The 20,081-nt window shown below is 37.0% G+C and overlaps 1 protein-coding gene across 1 annotated transcript in view; it reads right to left on the minus strand.

Moving 5' to 3' along the window:
* LOC102798556 (cadherin-18) overlaps nucleotides 1-20,081 on the minus strand; it is a 102,079-nt gene that overhangs the window by 23,599 nt on the left and 58,399 nt on the right. The window contains exons 5-9 of the mRNA XM_087846303.1: nucleotides 16,914-17,081; nucleotides 15,692-15,879; nucleotides 14,804-15,057; nucleotides 3,989-4,125; nucleotides 1,120-1,241 (exon numbers count right to left, since the gene is read on the minus strand). Coding sequence (XP_087702429.1) covers nucleotides 1,120-1,241; nucleotides 3,989-4,125; nucleotides 14,804-15,057; nucleotides 15,692-15,879; nucleotides 16,914-17,081 — 869 coding nt within the window. The remainder of the gene's footprint in view (nucleotides 1-1,119; nucleotides 1,242-3,988; nucleotides 4,126-14,803; nucleotides 15,058-15,691; nucleotides 15,880-16,913; nucleotides 17,082-20,081) is intronic.

Here is a 20,081-nt window from a genome sequence, read left to right on the forward strand (position 1 = left end):
TTTTAATTTTCAACATGTTTCTAAAATATTTGTGTTTTGTTATTGGTCTAATAAATGTGTTAAACACACAAGGTCACTTATACAAAAGTCAAGCATTTTTACTCCTTTAGCAATTGGCCAGTATTGCTGTAACAGTAACTCATTTTTTTTATTTTAACCATGGGACACCTCAAGTTTTAAAAAATCTGCTTAAACTTAAATGCACCGTAAAAGGCAAAAAAGTGCTCAGTTAGTAAAAAAGAACTATATAAGAACCAGTTCCCAACCATTTACAGTGTACCACTAAATATAACTTATATATGTAACTAAATATAAGTGTGATAAAATGTTACTTCTTTATTGGCAAGAGGTATTGTGTCAAAATTTTGATTGCTATCTTCCAACAAATTAAAAAGAAAAGAATCTAATTGCTGTGGTATTAAAAAGAAATACAAATATATTTTAAAACATTAATGAGAAGCTCAGTTTTTAAATGCATTGTCTACTGAATAGTGGTATCCTGCTGTCTCGTTCAGTGCATTATAATACTTACCAGTTAATCCCCTGAGCCAAGAACCCTCGGGCAACAATGTAACCTTAATACAAATTTAATACAAACTTTCATTCGAACTTTTCTCCAAACTTTTCTTCCAACAGCTCAAAACTATTAAAAATGTATTTAGTTGTGTCTTCCTAGTCTTTACTTCGTCATCCTTTGCCGAAGCAGCCTTTCAGCCATTTTCCATGCTGCTGATCGCGCTGTATCTCAAAAACCTTCTTAATTTGAATGAATCAAAGACTACTGAGCGCAAATTGGAATGAGCTTCGATTTAGAGCTGTCATGGTTTGCTGCTGAGATACTCATTTTGAATGAGGGATGATTAAGCAGCTCTCTCCAGTGCCTTCGCAGTCTCTTATTGCTCAGCTCTCGGTGAGCAACCCGAACTGCTGAGGGAAACAACAGTTCGGTGCAGAATTCATGTAGTCAGGGAAATGACTGTGCTTAATGGACAGCGCTCAACACTTTACTTCTGAGGTGTTTTTGACTTGAAGGAATGTTTTAATGTTTGAAGTCAGAGACGAAGAGGAAAACGGAAATAGGTGTTTTTGTGTTTTTCTAGGCGAGTCCCCGACACTTACCTGTCCCGGCCTTGAGCTCTCACAGACAATAACTTCCTCATCTGTTGCTATTTCTGGTGGATTGTCATTCACGTCGAGCACCTGAACAGTTACAGGAACGTGACTGAGAAGGCTGGGATTGTCTGAAGCAGAGAAAGAAAAGAAAAAGAGACAAAAGAGATAAAAGCCAAGCGTGAACCTTAATAGCAAAGTGAAACATTCAACATTTCAAACTAGGGCACGGCGTGCTCTTCCTGTTAGAGTGTTTATGGGTTTTGTCTGTCGGTTTGTCATTATAAAAGCACTGAGGGTGCAATGCTGCACAAATCAACTTTGTTTATTAAAATTGATATAAGCATGGCTTTTTTTTTCAGTTGTAGTTCTTGGTTATAATACATAACCCATCTTACATGTAAAATATTCACTTTGAAAGATTAAAAAATATACTCAATGGTTAATTTTTAAACTGAATTTAGTGAAACACTTTTTTATTATCTGTGTAATGTGAAGAACATTAGTATTTGCAGGATGTTACAGGTCCAAGAGTGCAAAATTGTCTAAGAAAAAGGCTTTTATGACCTAAGAAGACCAGCATCAGTACCAAGCAAAAAAAAGAAAAGAAAAAAGAAGCAGGGCTAAATGTACTGTTATAATGCAAGTGTCTAAAAATGGCAGATTGAGCTACTCTTATGACTGGGAGTATACAGGTCACATGTAATTTTTCTCTGGCCCCACAGCAAGGGCCCTTGAGCAATCTAGTTAACCTCAGCAGCCTGCAGCTCCTCTGTCACTGACAGAAGAGTTGTTTTGTAGCTTCCAGGTGCGAGTATGTTTTACATTATGAGTGTAGCAGAACAGTGCTGAAAAATAGCATGCTTCCTCAGCAGAACCTTCAGTGAAAGAAAAAAATATATACATATATATGTGTGTGTGTGTATATATATATATGTATACATACACAAAGTTAACGCAGGTGTTCATGTCTTTGATTTAAATGAATGCTCTTGCATCTTTACTTACTTTATCTTGTGCAGCATTTTATTCACCACCTATTGAAGATTTGACTTTGCACCAATGGTATTCCAAGACAATATTTCCACCGTAAACTACCAATTTAAACCCCCAAACACTAAAATGTTATTTTATCACACGTTCATCCTCTAATTCACTTTCTCAGTTTGGACAGTCCATCTATTCCCACGCCTTTTCAGGATAAAATCTCTACAGGATGGTTCACAGTGAACTGTTTGGTGCTTTGTCTCGATGACACTGTGTCCTTGCTCATTCAAAGAGGTAAAAATTTATCATTCTGCCTTTTGACAGTGTCTTGGCATGTAACTGTATCCTTGAATACTAAACAGAAGTTAAAAGAAACATTAGCATTCAGAATCCCACTCGCCTGGCAAGAGATTTGCCTAATTGTGATTACAAATTATCCAAGTTACCTGATAGCAATTGGAGTTAGAGGGGCATGTATTGATTTAATTAATTTTCACTGCAGGAAAGGACACTGAAACAATTGAGACTAATTTGATTTTTTTAGTTAATTAAAAGAAAAAATTATACTCCACATTCTAATCAATATGCAAATATTATCCTTCACTGTTGTTTTCTCAAGTCCTCAGACTGTTAATTCCATTACTTACATTGGACTGTTTAAATCTGTTGATTATTTTTGTATTGCTGTTAATAATCCCATTTAGGCTTCTTGGCGCACTGAGTTAAACGTGGATAAAATATAAACAGTCCACAGACTGCACACCTTTTTTGTTTAACTACAAAACTTTAATTACTTGACTTTAAGCAGTTTTCTTAATGATGATTAAAAAAATAATTTTCCCTTTTTATTTACCATTCAAATTACATTTCATTTTTGCAGCATAGCTCAAATAACACACATTTATGGTCTGCATGTCAAAATAAGAGGAATATAAGATTTTATATATTTAGAAGTTGGTACACCTGTGAGCCATAATATGATTTTATTAACTGGATAGAACAAGTATTGACAAACTTATAGTACATAATGTGTTTTTGTATTCTTTCCAAACATTTAATATAGAAAATTAAATAACTGCTACAAATCTGCATCAATGAAAGTGTCCATTAACATACACTGTACTGATGCACCTTCAAATATGATTATCTACATTTTTTTGCTCAGTAGATAAATGGAAGCTGCTCAGTGCAGATTCATGTGCTCATTCCTTTTGGAACCTTTTATTTTGGTGATATTGATTTGGACTCCAATTTTACCCTCTGTCTGAGTATATGATCCCCGCAGGGTGTCTTGTTATCTGGTGGGAGAGCATTTAAGAAAAAAACAAACTCGGGCTAGAACTACAGCACACACCTATTTTGTAATTTCTGCTTTTTGAATCATCTTGCTGTCATGGCACAGAACTCAACCATAATTTGAATGCGATTCTGATTCATAATGTCTCTTATTAGCTTGAGGCAAAACAAAACAGGAGTGGAAAGATTGATCAATCTCTTGAGTGCCTCTTTCAACCGAATGCATTACAGCATTTTCAAGTGTTTATGACTGTTCAGTTCATTATGTGCAGTGCATCTCCCAATTTGCTTATTTACCTTTAACAAACAGTACATTTAATTTTTATGGATTTATAAAACAAAAAAAAATCCACTTTGTTAAATACTATACGTGTAAAATTTAACTTTAATTAACTACCTGAAATTGTAGGGCTACAAGAAAAGGCAAGTTGTTTCTTCATATAAGCTTTGTTAAGATGAAGCATAGCAAAATACAGCTGGTATCACCACTACCCACTCATGAACATTCACATAAGAGTAAACAGATGTACCAGTGGCATTACATTTACTTACTCTTGTAAACATTTTGTGTACGGAAAGCAACCTGGATACCTACCAACCTCCGAAGCCATAACAGTGATGTTGTGCCAAGGCATATCTTCCCTGTCCAGGGGCAGTGTTGTATATATAACTCCACTGTATTCGTCGACTCTGAAATAATTTATACCTTCCTCTTTTCTGTCCAAGAAGTATCTATTGAAAGAAAAACAAGATTGTATTTGATGTTATGCATACATTTGGAATGTGCAGTACAAACCCACAGCGAAACCCTCTGTTAGAGATGTCAGTGTTGTCAGGATAAGGATATATACACACTGTTCTTTACATTGAGATGTCATAACATTTTTGAAATGCTAATATCTTATTGTATTCTAGGAAATTCAAAGCAGAAATGACAATCACTCTTCACATGGCCAAAAGTCTGAACGCACCCCTCACTTCTTTTATTTTGCCAGTAAAAAGGTGAATAAGAGCAGCAATTTATGTATTGTGCATTCATACATAGAAATACATTGAATAAGGCAAAACCCAGAGTTTGTCCAATTCTACAAGTCTCCCAGTTCTACCAAGGTTGAAGTAAATATTTGGTACGACCACCTTTATATTTCATGCTTGTTCGTTTTTTTCTATCCAGGTATGTTTGTTTAGAAACACTGTTGTGTTGAGAAATGACACCATTGCCAGTCAAATCCTTCCAGATGGTTCTGCATGGTAGATCAAAATCTGAAAGTATATGTTTTCATTGATTCCATCAATTCTGACAAGTCCCCCAACATCACAGGCTGAAAGGCAGGCCCAAACCATGACCGAACCTCTCCCGTGTCCAGGTCACTGTTGAGCCTCTGTCCTTAACTCAGTCTATTCTTCCTGTTTCCCTTGTTTTTTTGGAAAGCCTTTTCCTATTTCTTGAGCCTAGAGAACTATTGGTCAAGATCACTTTAAAAAATTACAAACATTACAAGAAAGTCTTGGAAACAAAGCATAATGAAATAAACACTAATTTCTTAAACACTAATCTAACTGGACATTTCAGTATTTCATTAACACTACGCCACAGCAACGTGTTTATCAACAACCTAAAATCTCTAAAAGCACCATTCTGTACTAATTTTGTTCTTCGTTTCCTATTCTGTGTGTAAAATACTTTTAATGTATAATAAAAAATTTTAAAACTTTAAGTATTTACTTAACTTACCTAAATTGCATAAATTTAAATGGCTCGTAAGAGACATTAAAACAAAACAAAAACATATGAGGTAAAATCACAAAAATCAAAACTGCATCTGTTTTTAATAGGTAGTCTTGTTTTCCATCCCTTTACCGTTCTCTGTGCCACTGCTACTTTTAGATAATTCTTATTTAGTCCTGTCCTGACCACTTGCACATTTGAGAAGCTTGCTGGATCTCACCCAATGTGACAAGACAGCAACGCTTCAACTTTAATGCCATATTGAGGAAGAGGACAAACTTGCAGGGAGCCTAATCTGGTGAGTACAGCAGGTGGCGTGGAAAGATTGTTTCGGCGAGGCCGAAAAGCTCTTGTATTTTCATTGCCTGCTGCTATGATAAACAATGGCCCACACCGCATGTTGTGCTCTTCCCAGATGCCTTAGGACATTACAGCTGTACCCTGTTTTAACAATCTGACCTCAGGGGATGAATTCCCTGTGCACAACTCTGTATTTGGAAGAAATAATGATGCTCATGGTCAGTTCCTGACCTTGTGTGCCACCTTTAGGCTTGGCCTCCACATTCATTCATGGAAAACAAATAAAAAAGAAAAACAAGAAAAGAAACAAGTCTGGAGTCCTGGAGCTTTTATTACCAGTGATTATTCTGGAATCGTGACATTAAGGGGTTAGTCTCTAGATGTTCATTGAGGTGAAATTGCAAATGCACAAGAGTAAGTGGCTAGAAAAATCTAAAATCTGCAGGAACGTGTGAAGCGGTCCAGAGTTGCACAAGGAACAGACATTTCGCAAAGAGGAGATCGGCAAAATTTTAATTAATTGATACCAAACCTGATGGAATTCCTCTGGTCATACAAAAAAATAACTAAAATAAGACGACATAAACAAACTCTTTTAAAGTTGGTTCCTTAAGTTTGCAGCATTTTTCCAACACAATCTTGATAATGTGATTAGGAGATTAAAAAAAAAACAAAACAAAACTCTTGGAAGCTCCTTTAGGCCCACAGATGACAATACACAACCACCATCACTGAGCAATACTGGTCAAGCGTACACCGATCCATCCATCTATTTTCTGGTCATCCAATTCAAAATCACCAGGGCGTGGAGTCTATCCCTGCTGCATCTTTGTATATAATTCTTTTAGTATCCTTTTCAGTACCAAGTTATAGAAGCCTCAGGATATTATGCAAGGGCATTGTGTTATGACCCTGGCTTACAGTCTACCAAGCCAGAGTCAAAACACTATGCAACAAATATTTATTTGTTTATGTCCATTTTATGTTTCAAAAAAAAAGAAGAAAAAAAAAACGTAAAACAAAACCCTGAATTAACACGATTTAGTAAAGCACAACAAGAACAAACTGACACACTGACGTGACTGAAGTGCAGAGGCAGCATGAGCCAAAGGAGACATATTTATGCTCCTGTGATTTTCAAAGCCTGGTACCTCCACTAAAGCACACGCACAGAATAATCCCTACAGCTTTTAAATGGACTTTAGGTCTTGACAGAATGTTCTGAAAATACACATTTCTAAGTCAAGAGCAATTATCTTCAATATTTAATAATAACAAAAGGCAGTGTTCTCCTGGCAATGTTTACACTCTTGTAATGGCTTTCTAGCAACAGTGTTATCAAACTGAATGCAAAGGAGTCTGTGGAATACAAAGCAGAAATGAGCTCCGGTGCTTCTCGAGAGTTCAAGCACAAAGTGAGCATTGACTACGTATTCCCTAATTTGTCTCTTAATGACCTATTTATACCTTTGATCCAGCATTCATTCTCCTGTGCAATATACCCTTAAGTCGACAATTTTCAATCGACACGAGAGGTAGAAATGCAGCGTGTTTACTGATGCCAGGATTGCATTTATTGAATATTTGAGCTCAGATTGCCAGTGTTCCTGGAGCCTGCAGTAGTAATGTTGTCATGATTTATTTAATTTTCAGGCTCATACGAGCATGACATCCTTTCAGCTGTTAAAGTAAAGGTCTTCAGAAGAAAAGCATATTGTTTCATGGCATGTCGGATAACCAGTGAAACGTACACAATGCACAACACTAAAAATATGTTTTGTTCTATTTTTTTTATATAAACTGCCAATTGTTTAACTAAGCATTTAACCTAAGATTTTAATTTATACACAGTGTTTAAAAATGGTAAAACACTATAATAATTATAATGGTAGATTTTAGTGGTATTTCACCGTTTCCTGTCTTACTTTAATGAGTCAATTGACAATTGATGCAGTCGGTTAATACTGGCTGAAGATGGGAATCTGTGCTGTGGGTAATGGTAACTAGGCCAAAAAACTTTTCAAAACTATTCCTAATAAATATGATAATGTATAAGAGCAATCAGAGGTAAAGACCTCTGCAAAACTCATTTGATTATTCAGATGTCAATTTCAAACCATTTCCCAACATTTCAAATGTCACTTCAATCACATATTTATTTCATTGCCTGCATGGGCAGACTTCTGATGATCAAAGAGAGGCAAACACTGCTGAATTTTACATTCTGATGCAGACACAAGAAGCAGAGGCACACTTGTTTAGCTTTCAGTGTTCAAGTGGATGTTATCAGAATACTTCCCGCTGCCTCCTTCTTTACGTGATGAACAGCGCAAGTAATGTACTGCGAGAATGGACCAGGCATTCCTCAAGGAACGCAAGGAAAAGTCTTTCATATGTAGATTACCTTTTTTTGTTTACTACAAATCTTTCACAGCTTGTCAAGATTAATACATGAATCAGAAAAACAAATCTTCACCCTATGTTTTCCAGACATTTCAAACTGTACGACATTTATCAAGGACGACGAAGCTCACCTCATGCAAAACAGACATAATTAGAGATGCTGTGATAGGGAGTTTTATGACTGATTAAGTTAACGGGTGTCATATCTGTGTGGTGCGACTGACACCAATACAGCAAGTGATAATATTATCCAAAAGAAACTTTGAAAAATGAATAGAATAATGGACAGAAAGAAATCTTTTTTTTACCACTCCAATGTGAAAAGGAATTTAGTATCCCAATTAAAACCATAATGCTGTTTGAAACAAACTCCAAAATGTAAGTTTAAAAAAGATATATAGTTTCTTTTCTACAATAGACCAGCTTCATAGGTTTGAAAATCCTCTTCAAACCTGGACTTGATTGTTTTTGGTATTTTTAAGATCCTCTTGATCATAAACCATCATTTATATGTAAACTTGTGAAATCTGAACTAACAAGGAGAAAAGTAAAGACTAATGATTGCATACTTTTAAATTCGTGAAACCTTTACTTTGTCTGTGACAACACAAATGCCAAACAGTTGATTAATTAGTCTTGGTTTGATTAATCTTGACCTGTGTGCTTTGGTCTAGATGTGAAAAATAATGCAGAATAATGATTAATGAGCTGAATCATATAATATATTTCATATATTATGTTGAGCTCCGGATACAATGCCAGGTAACTCAAACAAACCTCTGCATACAGTTGGTTTTGATAGAAAGTCCTGACTGGTAATTCATCTTTGCTGGAAAAGAAGCAGAAAAATCCCAACATAGACTTAATAAAATGGGAAGAAATCCAAACTGTTTCTAAATTAAATAACCTTTCTGGCATTAAAATTCTGAGTGAAGTTTCAAAGGTATGAAGAACACAGCCTGCCTAAATAGACGGTGTAGCTTGAGCAGCACATTAGCAGGGCAGCAGCTGTCATGTACCTTGCACTCACAATTATAGCAACATTTCTGGTGCTCCATCTAAGTCAACACAGGACGCATTCAGGCAGAGTATGAAAGGAAAAATCCTGTATTTTTAAACCTCCACCCTCCATTTCTTAACTTTTGGCTTCTGCATTATTAAAAGCGACAAAAATATTTAGAATTGTTTCAGTATTGGCAACTACAGAACAGTTGTGATACAATGCCATGGGCCAACTGTCCACTTAGTAAAAGTGGTTATAGCTGCCAACAATAGGTTTTGATTGTAATATAACAAAAGTCTCACTAAGAGAGACATGCCAACCTAAAACTAAGGTGAGTGAGAGTTAGAGAGAGCAGACGATGTGGAGTAACAAGACTGTACATAGTAAATATATGCTTTCTATATATAAATATAGAAAGGTTAGATTAAAACAATACTAATAATAATAATGGCTTGAGGTTTGGGCAGCAGAGTGATCTAGTGGTTTGGATATATCTCTCAAAGCAAGAAGGGATATTTGCACTTCCTCCCAGTGTCTGGGTGGATTCTCTCCAGGTACTCCAGCTTTATCCCACAGACATGACTGTTAGGTTAAATGATTATTCTAAACTGGCCGTAGTTGTGAATGTGAGAGTGATTGGTGACCAGTCCAGGGTGTATCCAGTGCCAATGCCCTACAGCAGCTTCAGCCCAACCATGACCCTGAACTGGATCAGTGGATGAAGACTGATGGGCTTGGGGTTTAAGCATTTCCACATTGTAAGTGCCTTTTAGGGAGCAGTAACTTATTGAATTTACGTGTATGTAGTCTAAACTTTCATTGCAGTTAATTAGAGTTAATTAGAAGGAATAAATGAAAATACATGCCATGAAAATGTCAGAAGTAAACCTGTTGTGATTTTAGTGTTTTCTTTCATATTCGTATTTCTGTCATGTTATTGATGTGATTAGAGTCAGTGCACGTAATTTCTTGCTTCTGACAGTTTATTTTTTTACTCTTGGGTGTATGATGTCAGTGTGTATTTGTGTCTAATATTGTCACAACTTGGCCACCTGCTTTTCAAGTCTTTCATTTGCTAGGACCAGCCAGTGAGAAGGTTTTTAAAGGGACACTGTCCTTAATGGAAACAGCTTGTTTTAGATAGTGTATAAACATCATACATCCATTTTCAAATTACCATCCAAGCAAGTGAGTAGTAAAAATAAGGAGATGGACAAACACTTTATGGCTTTTTTGCTCAGTAGTGGACTCATTCTAAGCATTTTTGCCCCTTTGATTAATTTTAGATGGAAAAATAGATCCCAGGATGTATGTAGATATAAATAAGCCTCAAGCATAATGTGGCTACAGTGGAGTAATAAAAATACATAATGAAGTCTTTGGCTCATGTTTACAGTTGTTATAGCATGAGTAAAAGTTTTCATTAGCTTTGTCCTTGAAGTTGATGCGTTGAGCATCATTTGAAGGCAGCCACAATGGATATGGAAATGGAAAGTACACTTGCAATTGGTCACTGTCCTGCAGAAAAAAAGGTGTGTATTAATATCTGTGGCCTTCACCACCTCCACCCATTTCCATGGGACACCTTATAGACATCAACTGCACACCTGCAGCTGTATATTTACTGAAATTCTCCTGCAGGTTATTTGCTAGACTGCTCCTTCAGTAGCTGTTGGAGTGACCAATGTGCAAATAAGACTCTTCTTGTGCCCAAGTTTCACCTCATCTATTCGTCAAACTTTAAAATCCACACACCCTAAAAACCTTGCTATGTTAAATGAAAAAAAATAAGATAAATAAAGCTTTCTTAAAGGAACGTAATATTAAACAGAGATGTTTGCTGCTGTGAGATTCAGGAAGCATCATACACCAACTGGGCCTAAAATGCCTGCAAAAAGGAACATGTATTTTAATTTGTTGAAGTGAAAGGTCAAATCGATGTTGACTGATAAAATTTGCTTCTGCTTCGGGGAAAGCTGTGACATACTTCAACATTCGAGGTCACAACCTTCGTTTGCTTAAGCTGTGTAGGAGGTGAGTAGCAGATAGATGAATTCAACCAGTGGCTTACTGTAACTGTTTGCTGCTGCAACAGTACAGTATCAAGAACCTAAACAATCTTGTGCTTATGACATGCCCCACTGCAGCTCCCATCAGGCTCCAGCATTAATAGAAGAGTCTTTAGGCACTGCATGATGCCCTGTATAAACAAATTACTGTGAGAGATTACAATTCAGAGTTCTGGGTATATACATTCCCCCCCATGTAACCCCTTTATATTACCTTAGGGTATGTACTAATGAAAATAAACCTTCAGCGTCAGTCCACATTTTTTTTCTTTTGCACTTGATGAGCCAATATGTTCCAGTTTGAGTCCAGCTGATGCTGATAATGGCTGACACAGCTTTTCCTATACATCCTTAACTGCAACTCTCTTACAAACCTCTGGAGCATGCCTTGTCATGTACCAGTCTCAGATCTTTAGTTTGTTAAAATGTGTGTCCTATACTCTCTCTATACTTTTCTACAGTCAATTTATTGTGGTTTTAGAGTATTTTAGTGTTAATAACTAAATAAAATTGTCATTAAGAACTGGGATTTGCGTATCGTACCTTGTCTGCATCCGTGCCCCCAATTTATCTCATAATCTTTGAACAATAATGTAATTTTCTTGCTCACCTACTATTCATACTATATGTAGTATCAACCAAAAATGTAAAGTGCCATGCTGCTGTTTAAAAAATCCCATTGCTCTGTGGTCCACGGCATAAGAAGTTAACAGCAATACAGGATTGCTTCTTATTGATATAACAGCAATACTTCATCTAAAGAGGAGTATCATGTTTACAGCTGGTCCGCCATTTACATCAAGTCTATAAAGAGAATTCAAATGATTACAAGCAGGACAGTTGCTTGAGTGTAATGTCATGAAATGAGATACCTGTTCAGAGAGACAACCTAGGATTAGTCCACAGCCTAAGGCTAATACCAATCTTCTTTCAACAGTACAAAACCACGTGTTTATAGTGCATACAAATGTGCTAAGCAGTTGCATTGCCTCAGGTTACTTCATAAACGTAGAGACAAAATAACCAGCCGTCTGATGCCAAAAAATTCAGATTCACTAGGCTCACAATCTACACTGCAGTCAGTTGTTTTTTATGTGTGTGTGTTTATCTACAATTCTAGTATCAGGATAAGACAAGAGTCTATTTGAAATGTTGCAGGGCATCTATAAAACATGATGTTGTACAGCAACATGGAAAAACCCTTTAGACACTGAGAATATAAAGAACATAGAGGAATGATAATTTTCTTGGAAAGAGAGAGACATTCTTGCATTTTTAAAGTGGCATTGAATGATAGTTCTCCAGGCTTTCTAAAGGTCTTCCAAGGCCTTTTTTGGACACTGGTAGCTTTTTCACTCTTTGCTTATTTTCTTTTATTTGTTTATTTTTACACAGGACCTGAGAGACGCATCTGGCCCTGAAGATGATCCACGTACTGTTTACTGAAACCTCATCATATGACTCAGTATCACAGCAAAATGTGTAATAAACAAGCTGGTCCACTGTGTCCATTTGACGCTTTGCCTCTCCAAACCACACATGCTGAAATTACAAGCACGGCGAGATGATATATTCAAAGCCAGGAAGTCAGCAGTGAGCAAAAAAAAAATATTAAATGCACACCAGGGTCCTTAATCATCAGAATTGATTACGCTATGCAACTAACATGTATGCACATGTAAATGTGTTAATAATTTCTGCTTAAATGTTTTCCCCGTGATTATTTTTATGCTGGCTTGAAATAAAATATCCCCCTCGGCTGTTACTGCAACTTCTACATTTCAAGTTTTGGAGAGCTAAAGCGTGAAATGGACACGGTGGACCGGCGTATCTATTACACGCTTTGTCATGATATCAAGTTAAATCAGATATGGTCTTGAGGTCTTGATTGTTACTAAAGGGAAACAGGGAGAAAAGGCTGGGGTGTGCCAGATTACACTAAACTACACCAGAAATCCCACCAACGGGTCTTCTGGGGTGATGAATGCAAATTTGAAAATTTTGGTTCAAACTATTAATATATACAGAGAGAGCCAGGAGACTATAATCGTGAGTGTCTGAGGCCATGTGTAAAACATAGCAGAGGATCTGTCATGATTTTGAGGTGCATTTCAGCCAGTGGTGAATTGATGGAATTTTGACACAGAGAAGTACCATCGGATTTGGATCCACCGTGGAATACCATCTGCAGAGCATCTGACAATGGTAATAGTTTCATTTTTTAGCATGAAAATGATCCCAAACACAATACTAGCACAGTAAAAGCATATCTGGATGCAAAAACACACAATTGAACACTATTGACCATGAAGTCTCCCCAGAGCCCAAATCTCAACATAGAATGGAACAAAAGGCAACCAAATTCCAGGGAAAAGCTTTGGAATGTCCTTTAACAGTGTTAGATAACTATTCCTCAAGAAAGAAAAAAGAAAGCCTGGCTAATAGTTCAGCAGACTCTATTGAAGAATAAGGGTGGTCATACCAAATATTGACTTTCAAGCTCAGAATTGTAAAAACTCTGCTTTTACCTTATGTACTGTGTACCTTGGATGTTTACACTACACATGTTATGATACATAACTCCACTTATTTACAATTTTCCCAAAAGATATGATGAAATGAGGGGTTGCTCGAGACTTACGGACTGTAAGTCTTCTAAATAATGCGCAGTTTTTAACATTTCACACGTGGTGCTTAAATATACTATCCATGGGCTACATCACTTGTTATGCTTTATTCCCAGCTGATTTTGCTTGGCAAACTTATGTTTTATCAACTGAAAAAAGTCTAACTAAAGTCTAAAAGTCAACTAAAAATAATATAGTTACTGTAGGTGCCAAGTAGCTGGAAGACAGATGTAGATTAAAAATAAAAACAAAATATAAAAAACTTTAAATGACTTCACAACTATCCAGTGTTTAACCCTTTAAGACCTACCATAGAACCAAGTCCGCCAGAGCTTATATTATATTTTTACATGATGTAGTGCCATTTTTGGGAGCATTTCAAGTTGATATACATCAATACAACCATTACAGCCTAGATTTTAATAATATGCATGTATTAAGTGCATAGTGATTACATAAGTTGCAAAAAGGTGCAATAAACTACAAAAAAATTGAAAATCGTTTTTGTTTTTTTAACATATATTTCTAGTTAGAGAAATTTAAGAGGCTTATCCCTCAAAACTGTAAATACAAAAAAGTTGCACAAAATAGTTTCCCACCACAGGAAATTTATTTTGAGTGTCTTTATAGTTTTATTTTTGAGATACACCAATTTTTATACACTGCAGGAAAAACGAAAATAAATATTATAGTGCAAATTTGCAAAAAAGCAGCATATGCATAAAAATAAACTATTTCCAGCAGTGCAATATGAGTCCTAAACATCCCAGAAACGACACAGAAAGTCATAAAGTCAAACATAACTTTTAAAAACACCAGTATAGGCTCATTGAGGCCCGGATGGTAAAAAAACTACATTTCCACAAAAATGACGTCACTTGGCGGACATGCGATAGTTCGCGCTGACGTCTTATCCAATGTAGGAAGTGTTATGAACAGCTGATCGGATCGGCAAAGCGTGTTTCTGGAATATTATGTTTTTGTTGCTGCAAGCACTTTTTATGCAGTTTTTGCAAAGCTATATGTGGAAGGAAACCGTGACCTAGGACAAGCTGATGGCATAAGATGTAAGTACAACTCCTCCGGTTTCATATGCAAAAAAAATTATTGCGCTAGCTTACGTGGTTGCAGAGCTACCGGGATTTAAAAATAGTTACGCAAAACAGAACGTGCCCGCTCCGACCGGTTTTAAAGGGTTAAGGACTTCCCTTCTTCTGAAATGTCTATAATTCTTACAGCAGATTGTATATGTTGAAAAAATGTAATAAGAGTATCTCACCTGACATGACTGTTCCTGCTGTCAGGATCTCGAGCTGTTACGGCCCCCACCTCCGTGCCACTTGGTGAGTTTTCATAAACATCCATGATATAATAATCCATAGAAAACACAGGGGCTTCGTCCACATCCCCAACTGTAATTTTAAGGGTGGCAGTGTCTTTGAAAGAGCCAAGATAGGAAAAACGAGGATCCACGTGTGTATTCACCCCCTCGATGTTGAGCGTGTAGGTCTTCTTCCTCTCGAAGTTCAGAGGCTGTTGGGGAAAAAGCCCCACAGGGGCCACACGATTAGCATGCTCATAGTACAATTAATTTAATCGCACCCACTATTTCTTTTCGTTTTTTAAAGCGGGGTAGTGAGGAACTTATATCTGTGGTCAGGGCCTAGTGTGTATGGGAGTAGGCGTGCCCCCAGTTTTTAGCAACATAAAAAGAGACTAAAGAATTATGGCTCTATCTTGCCATAATTTCTATCAAGAAAGTGAGACTGTTATAGCAGAAGGGATTATTTTACCTCACAGACCAAAGGAGTTTCTACTTTATTGCTTCTTCAGTTGGTTGTTTTCTGCTGGGTAAAATAACCATCTAGTGGTTTTGAAGAGATTCATATAACAGCTTCATTTACCTGCTGGTAAATAGTACAAGCCCACTTTAAAAAATCCTAAAGCTGACTCATTAATTCCAAACAACAACACGCTTTCTGGACCAACTCCACAAACACAACTGTGTGTACTTTGTGGTGAAATTAGTGCATAAATCAATTGCCCCTATATGCTATTACAACACTGCATGTGATAGATCTGTGATATGAGGATTTTATCCTAATGGTCTATGTTCCAACGACATTTTAAGCAAATGTTCAAAGCACTAAAGTGAGAATGCACTTACCTTTTTTAGGCTGATGATTCCTTCCCTTGTGTCTCTGTCTGCAGAAATTGAGAACATGTTGGCCCCCTCTGAATTGATGATGCTGTACCGAATGTCCGCATTGACGCCAAGGTCCTCATCATTGGCTTTGATCTTTCCTACAGGTTTCCCTACTTGAGCTGATTCAGGAACGTAGAGCTGGTAGTTTTCTGTGGATGAACATTGATGCGTATCCATTTAGAGACAGCAGAACAATTTTAAACACATAATCTGCCTGCTCTGCCTCATACACTTGTCTGAGTATTCTCCTAAAAGGCCTTAGCTAAGCAATTCTAATGTGTAACCACTTGTTCCTCGGGGAATGTAATTAAAAATATTTTGCTGTGTTTCAATTGTCATTAAATGAGAAACTTAGGTTGATAGCGCTGCAGTGGAGCACATCAAACTCAGAGGCAGATGATTATTCAGAAAATGTTGATGGTCTTGAAATAGTTTTTTTTTTTTCATTGCAGCACAAATGGAAAAAACTCAGAGCCGAGGGGGATTATACTTGATGAGGCACTTCCAAAGACAAAGAATCACAACTTTGTCATTACTTAAATTTATCATTATAATTGAGAAAATTCAGACTGCAAAACACAGGGTTTTGATGAAATGCTCATTTAATTTAAACAGCTAATTATGGAAAATTCGACACCAATGTGAGGATACACAGTTACAAAACAAGTATCATTCATCACAGTGACGACTGCTGAGTTGGTGAAATTTACAGTATGAAATGACAATATATGCTGCAGAAAAACAGCCCCGTGTTTCCTGTGCAAACGCATTAGGACTTTTAGAAACGCCTTCCCTTTAACGTAACACACTTAAAATACAGTGGAAACTTCCTCTTATAAATGCCTCTTTAATGTAACTGCCTCAGGCAGGTGTGTTGTAAGTCTTCTGCCCAAGGCCAAGCCTGCATGGTCATGCAATGCAGCAGAAGCTAATGTATTCAGATAAGCAAACTAAGATGTCAACATTGGCACTGGTTATTTAACTACTGTGCATTCACCTTGTGGCTAGTTTGCCAGTTTAAAATGCGCTGCCATCCAATCTCCTAAATGGAACTGCACGATATTCCAGCACAAATGCAATTGGAGGAGGTCAGTTCTGCAGCATAATAATTTACTATAATGCCCCTTAAAATAGTACAAAACTTTGTTAGGTCAAACATCATCTTCAGGTGCATTGTACATACTCTGGGGAAACTTGGGCGGGTTGTCATTGACATCTGTCAGTGTGATGTTGATGGTGGTGGAACCAGAGAGGCCTCCAACTTGACCTGCCATGTCTTTGGCTTGGATGACAACAGTGTAATGTTCCCTGGCTTCTCGATCCATGTTAGCTAAGGCAGTCCTGATGATTCCTGTGCAACATTTGAGAGGGAAAAAATAAACACAAAACATAAGCTAGGTTAATAACTTTGCAGTTAAAAACGAATAAATAAAAAACATGTTATCTAGAGAACAGACAGAATATACTTTTTTCACTGTTACATTGCTATATTTTTTTCTTACCAACACCTCTTTAATACCACTCACACAGCGCTGTGTCACTCTTCTTCTTAAAGGCTAACACTATAATACTGCGTCTCTTTATCTTTGATTTTCCTCACCTCTCACTGTCAAGGTTAGCTTTTCCTTAATATTCATTATATTATAAGAAATGACTATGCAACCTTGGATTAAGGCAGAATGAAACGTTCTAGGGGACCCAATTTGTAACATTTATTACTACAATAACACAGCAAACACTGCCATGAACTTTCACAATGCTAACTCGGTGATATATGACTGGAACTCTTCCCACTATTAGAAACTGTACACAGGTGAATCACAGCACAATAACAAGCTAAAAAGATGGAAGCAGTATTAGCTTCCTGTGTTGCCATTAGTAGGTGATTTATTGAATGTAATAGGTTCATTGGAATGTGTTTGTGCGTGTGGGTGTGTGTTTGTCTGCAACTGTATCTTATTTGTTAGTCTATATAGCTTTGTGTACGTGTATGTCTACATCTGTGCTCGGGGCTTAATTCGCCATCTTTGTTCCTGAAACCACAGCAGCACATGGAGCCTGATCTAATATGTTCTGTTACATGAGCGTTGATTGTAAATTGTGCTTTTCCCCACAGCAGAGACCCTCTGGCAACCACTGAACTCGTGTTCTTTTGAACTTCTGAACCCTGCCATAATTCACAGGGGCTGTCCCGGTGCAGTGCAGTGACACCTGCGGGTTGGTGTTGATCACAGGGTGAAATCCACATTGCTGCTGTCGATTCCTGTTGTGATTCAACAATCAACAGGAGAGAATTAATCGAGGCATTTCTAAGGTCTCGGAAAAACCTAAACTGGCTTTTTACAGGTTTCCCATCAACTGTGTTGCATGATAAAACCACGTTTTTTCTCATTGTTTGGCTATTTTATTCATTTCTATATGAAGATGCCCTGACATAAGGGGGTTGTGTGTCCCACACCTGCTGCTTACATTCTACAAAAAATCTAATCAACTTCATGAGCCTATTTAAAAAACATCCCTTTTGTATCTTAATTTTGCTCTATTATGAGGTCACCTTCCTTACAGTTATCTTCAAACTTGAACTCACAAAAAAGAATTACAGTATTGTATTTCTATCATAGGATGACTAAGTTTAGATATTATTATATTTGATGTAAAACACTTGCATTTGGACAATTTAACAGGGGTTAAATTGTGAGCAGTGGGATGGAGGCTGTGTTACAGTATAGTGAATTGTTTTCATTACTGGGTCAACTGTCTGTTGCCCACCCCTTTTTTTAATTCACAGAGTGGTTAGATCAATTTCATGCATCCAGCCGTGCCACTACTGCAAGCTGCTTTTAAGCAGCAAAACTAAACTATCTGCAATAATCCACTTGATATGGTAGAGGAAAAAATGTGATGATTCTCCAGGGGAAACAATATTTGGATTTAGCTGAAATTAAAAATCTAACTCTAGTGCCATTGGATTCATCCTGAGTGGGAGTTTTGTTCAGAATGATTTCACTGCAGAAACTGTGAGTCTGAAGCAGTGAAGCAATTTGCTATAGAGAGAGAGGGATGTAATAAGGCTACATAAGATCACAATGGAAAGTCAGAATATTAAAATAATAAATGAATTTACTACTCCTGTGTTATGTTCATAAAATGCTCACAGCACCTATTGCAATATGGGGACAGTATAGATGCTGTTGCTGCAGGTGTGTGATGCTACAGCTCTTTAATGAAGTGGAGGAAAATACAGCATTTTACATTTGATTGTTCGCTGCTACACAATGTCTGAAAGCTGATTTTATACCGCTTTCTAAAAAGAGTGATGTTGACATGTGAACGGGTGAAGAAGAAGCAGCTTAGGTGCTATTTGGATATCAGGAGAAGTTAATGTAATAATGTATAGTCACACAAAATTACTAAAGACAAACTCCAATCACAGACTGACTTTTCATAGTCAGGTTTGAGGTTTACAGTTTTTGTGGCATTTTCTGTTGTGCCATACAAAGTATTAAAAATGCAGACTATATCACACTTTCACAAAAACGTGTCATTAATATGAACGGTAAACCTTGATCCTGGTTAGTTATCACCATCTGATTTGTGTTATAAACTCAGCATTTTAAAAAAATCGAGTTAAGTGAATTAAGGCAGGGCTATGATTTCCACAATTCCCCAAAAGAGGCAGCTATATACCTGAGTTATACGATGGGCCATTTTCCTCTTTCTTTTCTCCTGGACTATAGACAGAAACTAATCCACTTGACTCGGGCTGAATAATCATTAAAAGTGGGTCAAGGAGTAAGGCAGCCAATAGTATTAAGATCCAGGGGATCTTAGGTTAAACATCACCTGTCACACAGAGCAGTGGCTGAAGTCCCACAGAGTGCTAGTGAATTGGGATTCATTAGTAGTGAATCAACAAAAGCCCTGCCACACTTTAAATATCAAGACCAGAGTGGACAAGTACTATCTAAATATAAAGGCAGGCTTTATGAGGAAAAGGAATTTACTAAAAAAGGCATCCAGGATTTCCCCCAATGTGACTGTGTAATCTTAATGCAAGCTTTAACCTCCTAGGACCTGGCGTCCACATATGTGGACATCACATGTTGGGATGTCTAGACCAAAATAATACATTTTGCTCCACAAGGGCCTGATATCCAGTTACGAGGACATTATACTGCCACTGTTCTACTGAAATTTAAAACGAATGTCCTCCTATGTGGATCTCATTTCTCTCAGAAACAAAAATCAGGTAAAAAAAAAATATCTGGAAATTCTTTGTTTTTACATTCATCAGGTCCCAACGTGCCCAAATATCAAAGAGAAATTAGAAATCCATGCCATGAAAGAGTTC

Source organism: Neolamprologus brichardi, chromosome 9, assembly GCF_056152115.1.
Source record: "Neolamprologus brichardi isolate AB-2024 chromosome 9, ASM5615211v1, whole genome shotgun sequence".
In the NCBI taxonomy this organism is placed as follows: Eukaryota; Metazoa; Chordata; class Actinopteri; order Cichliformes; family Cichlidae; genus Neolamprologus; species Neolamprologus brichardi.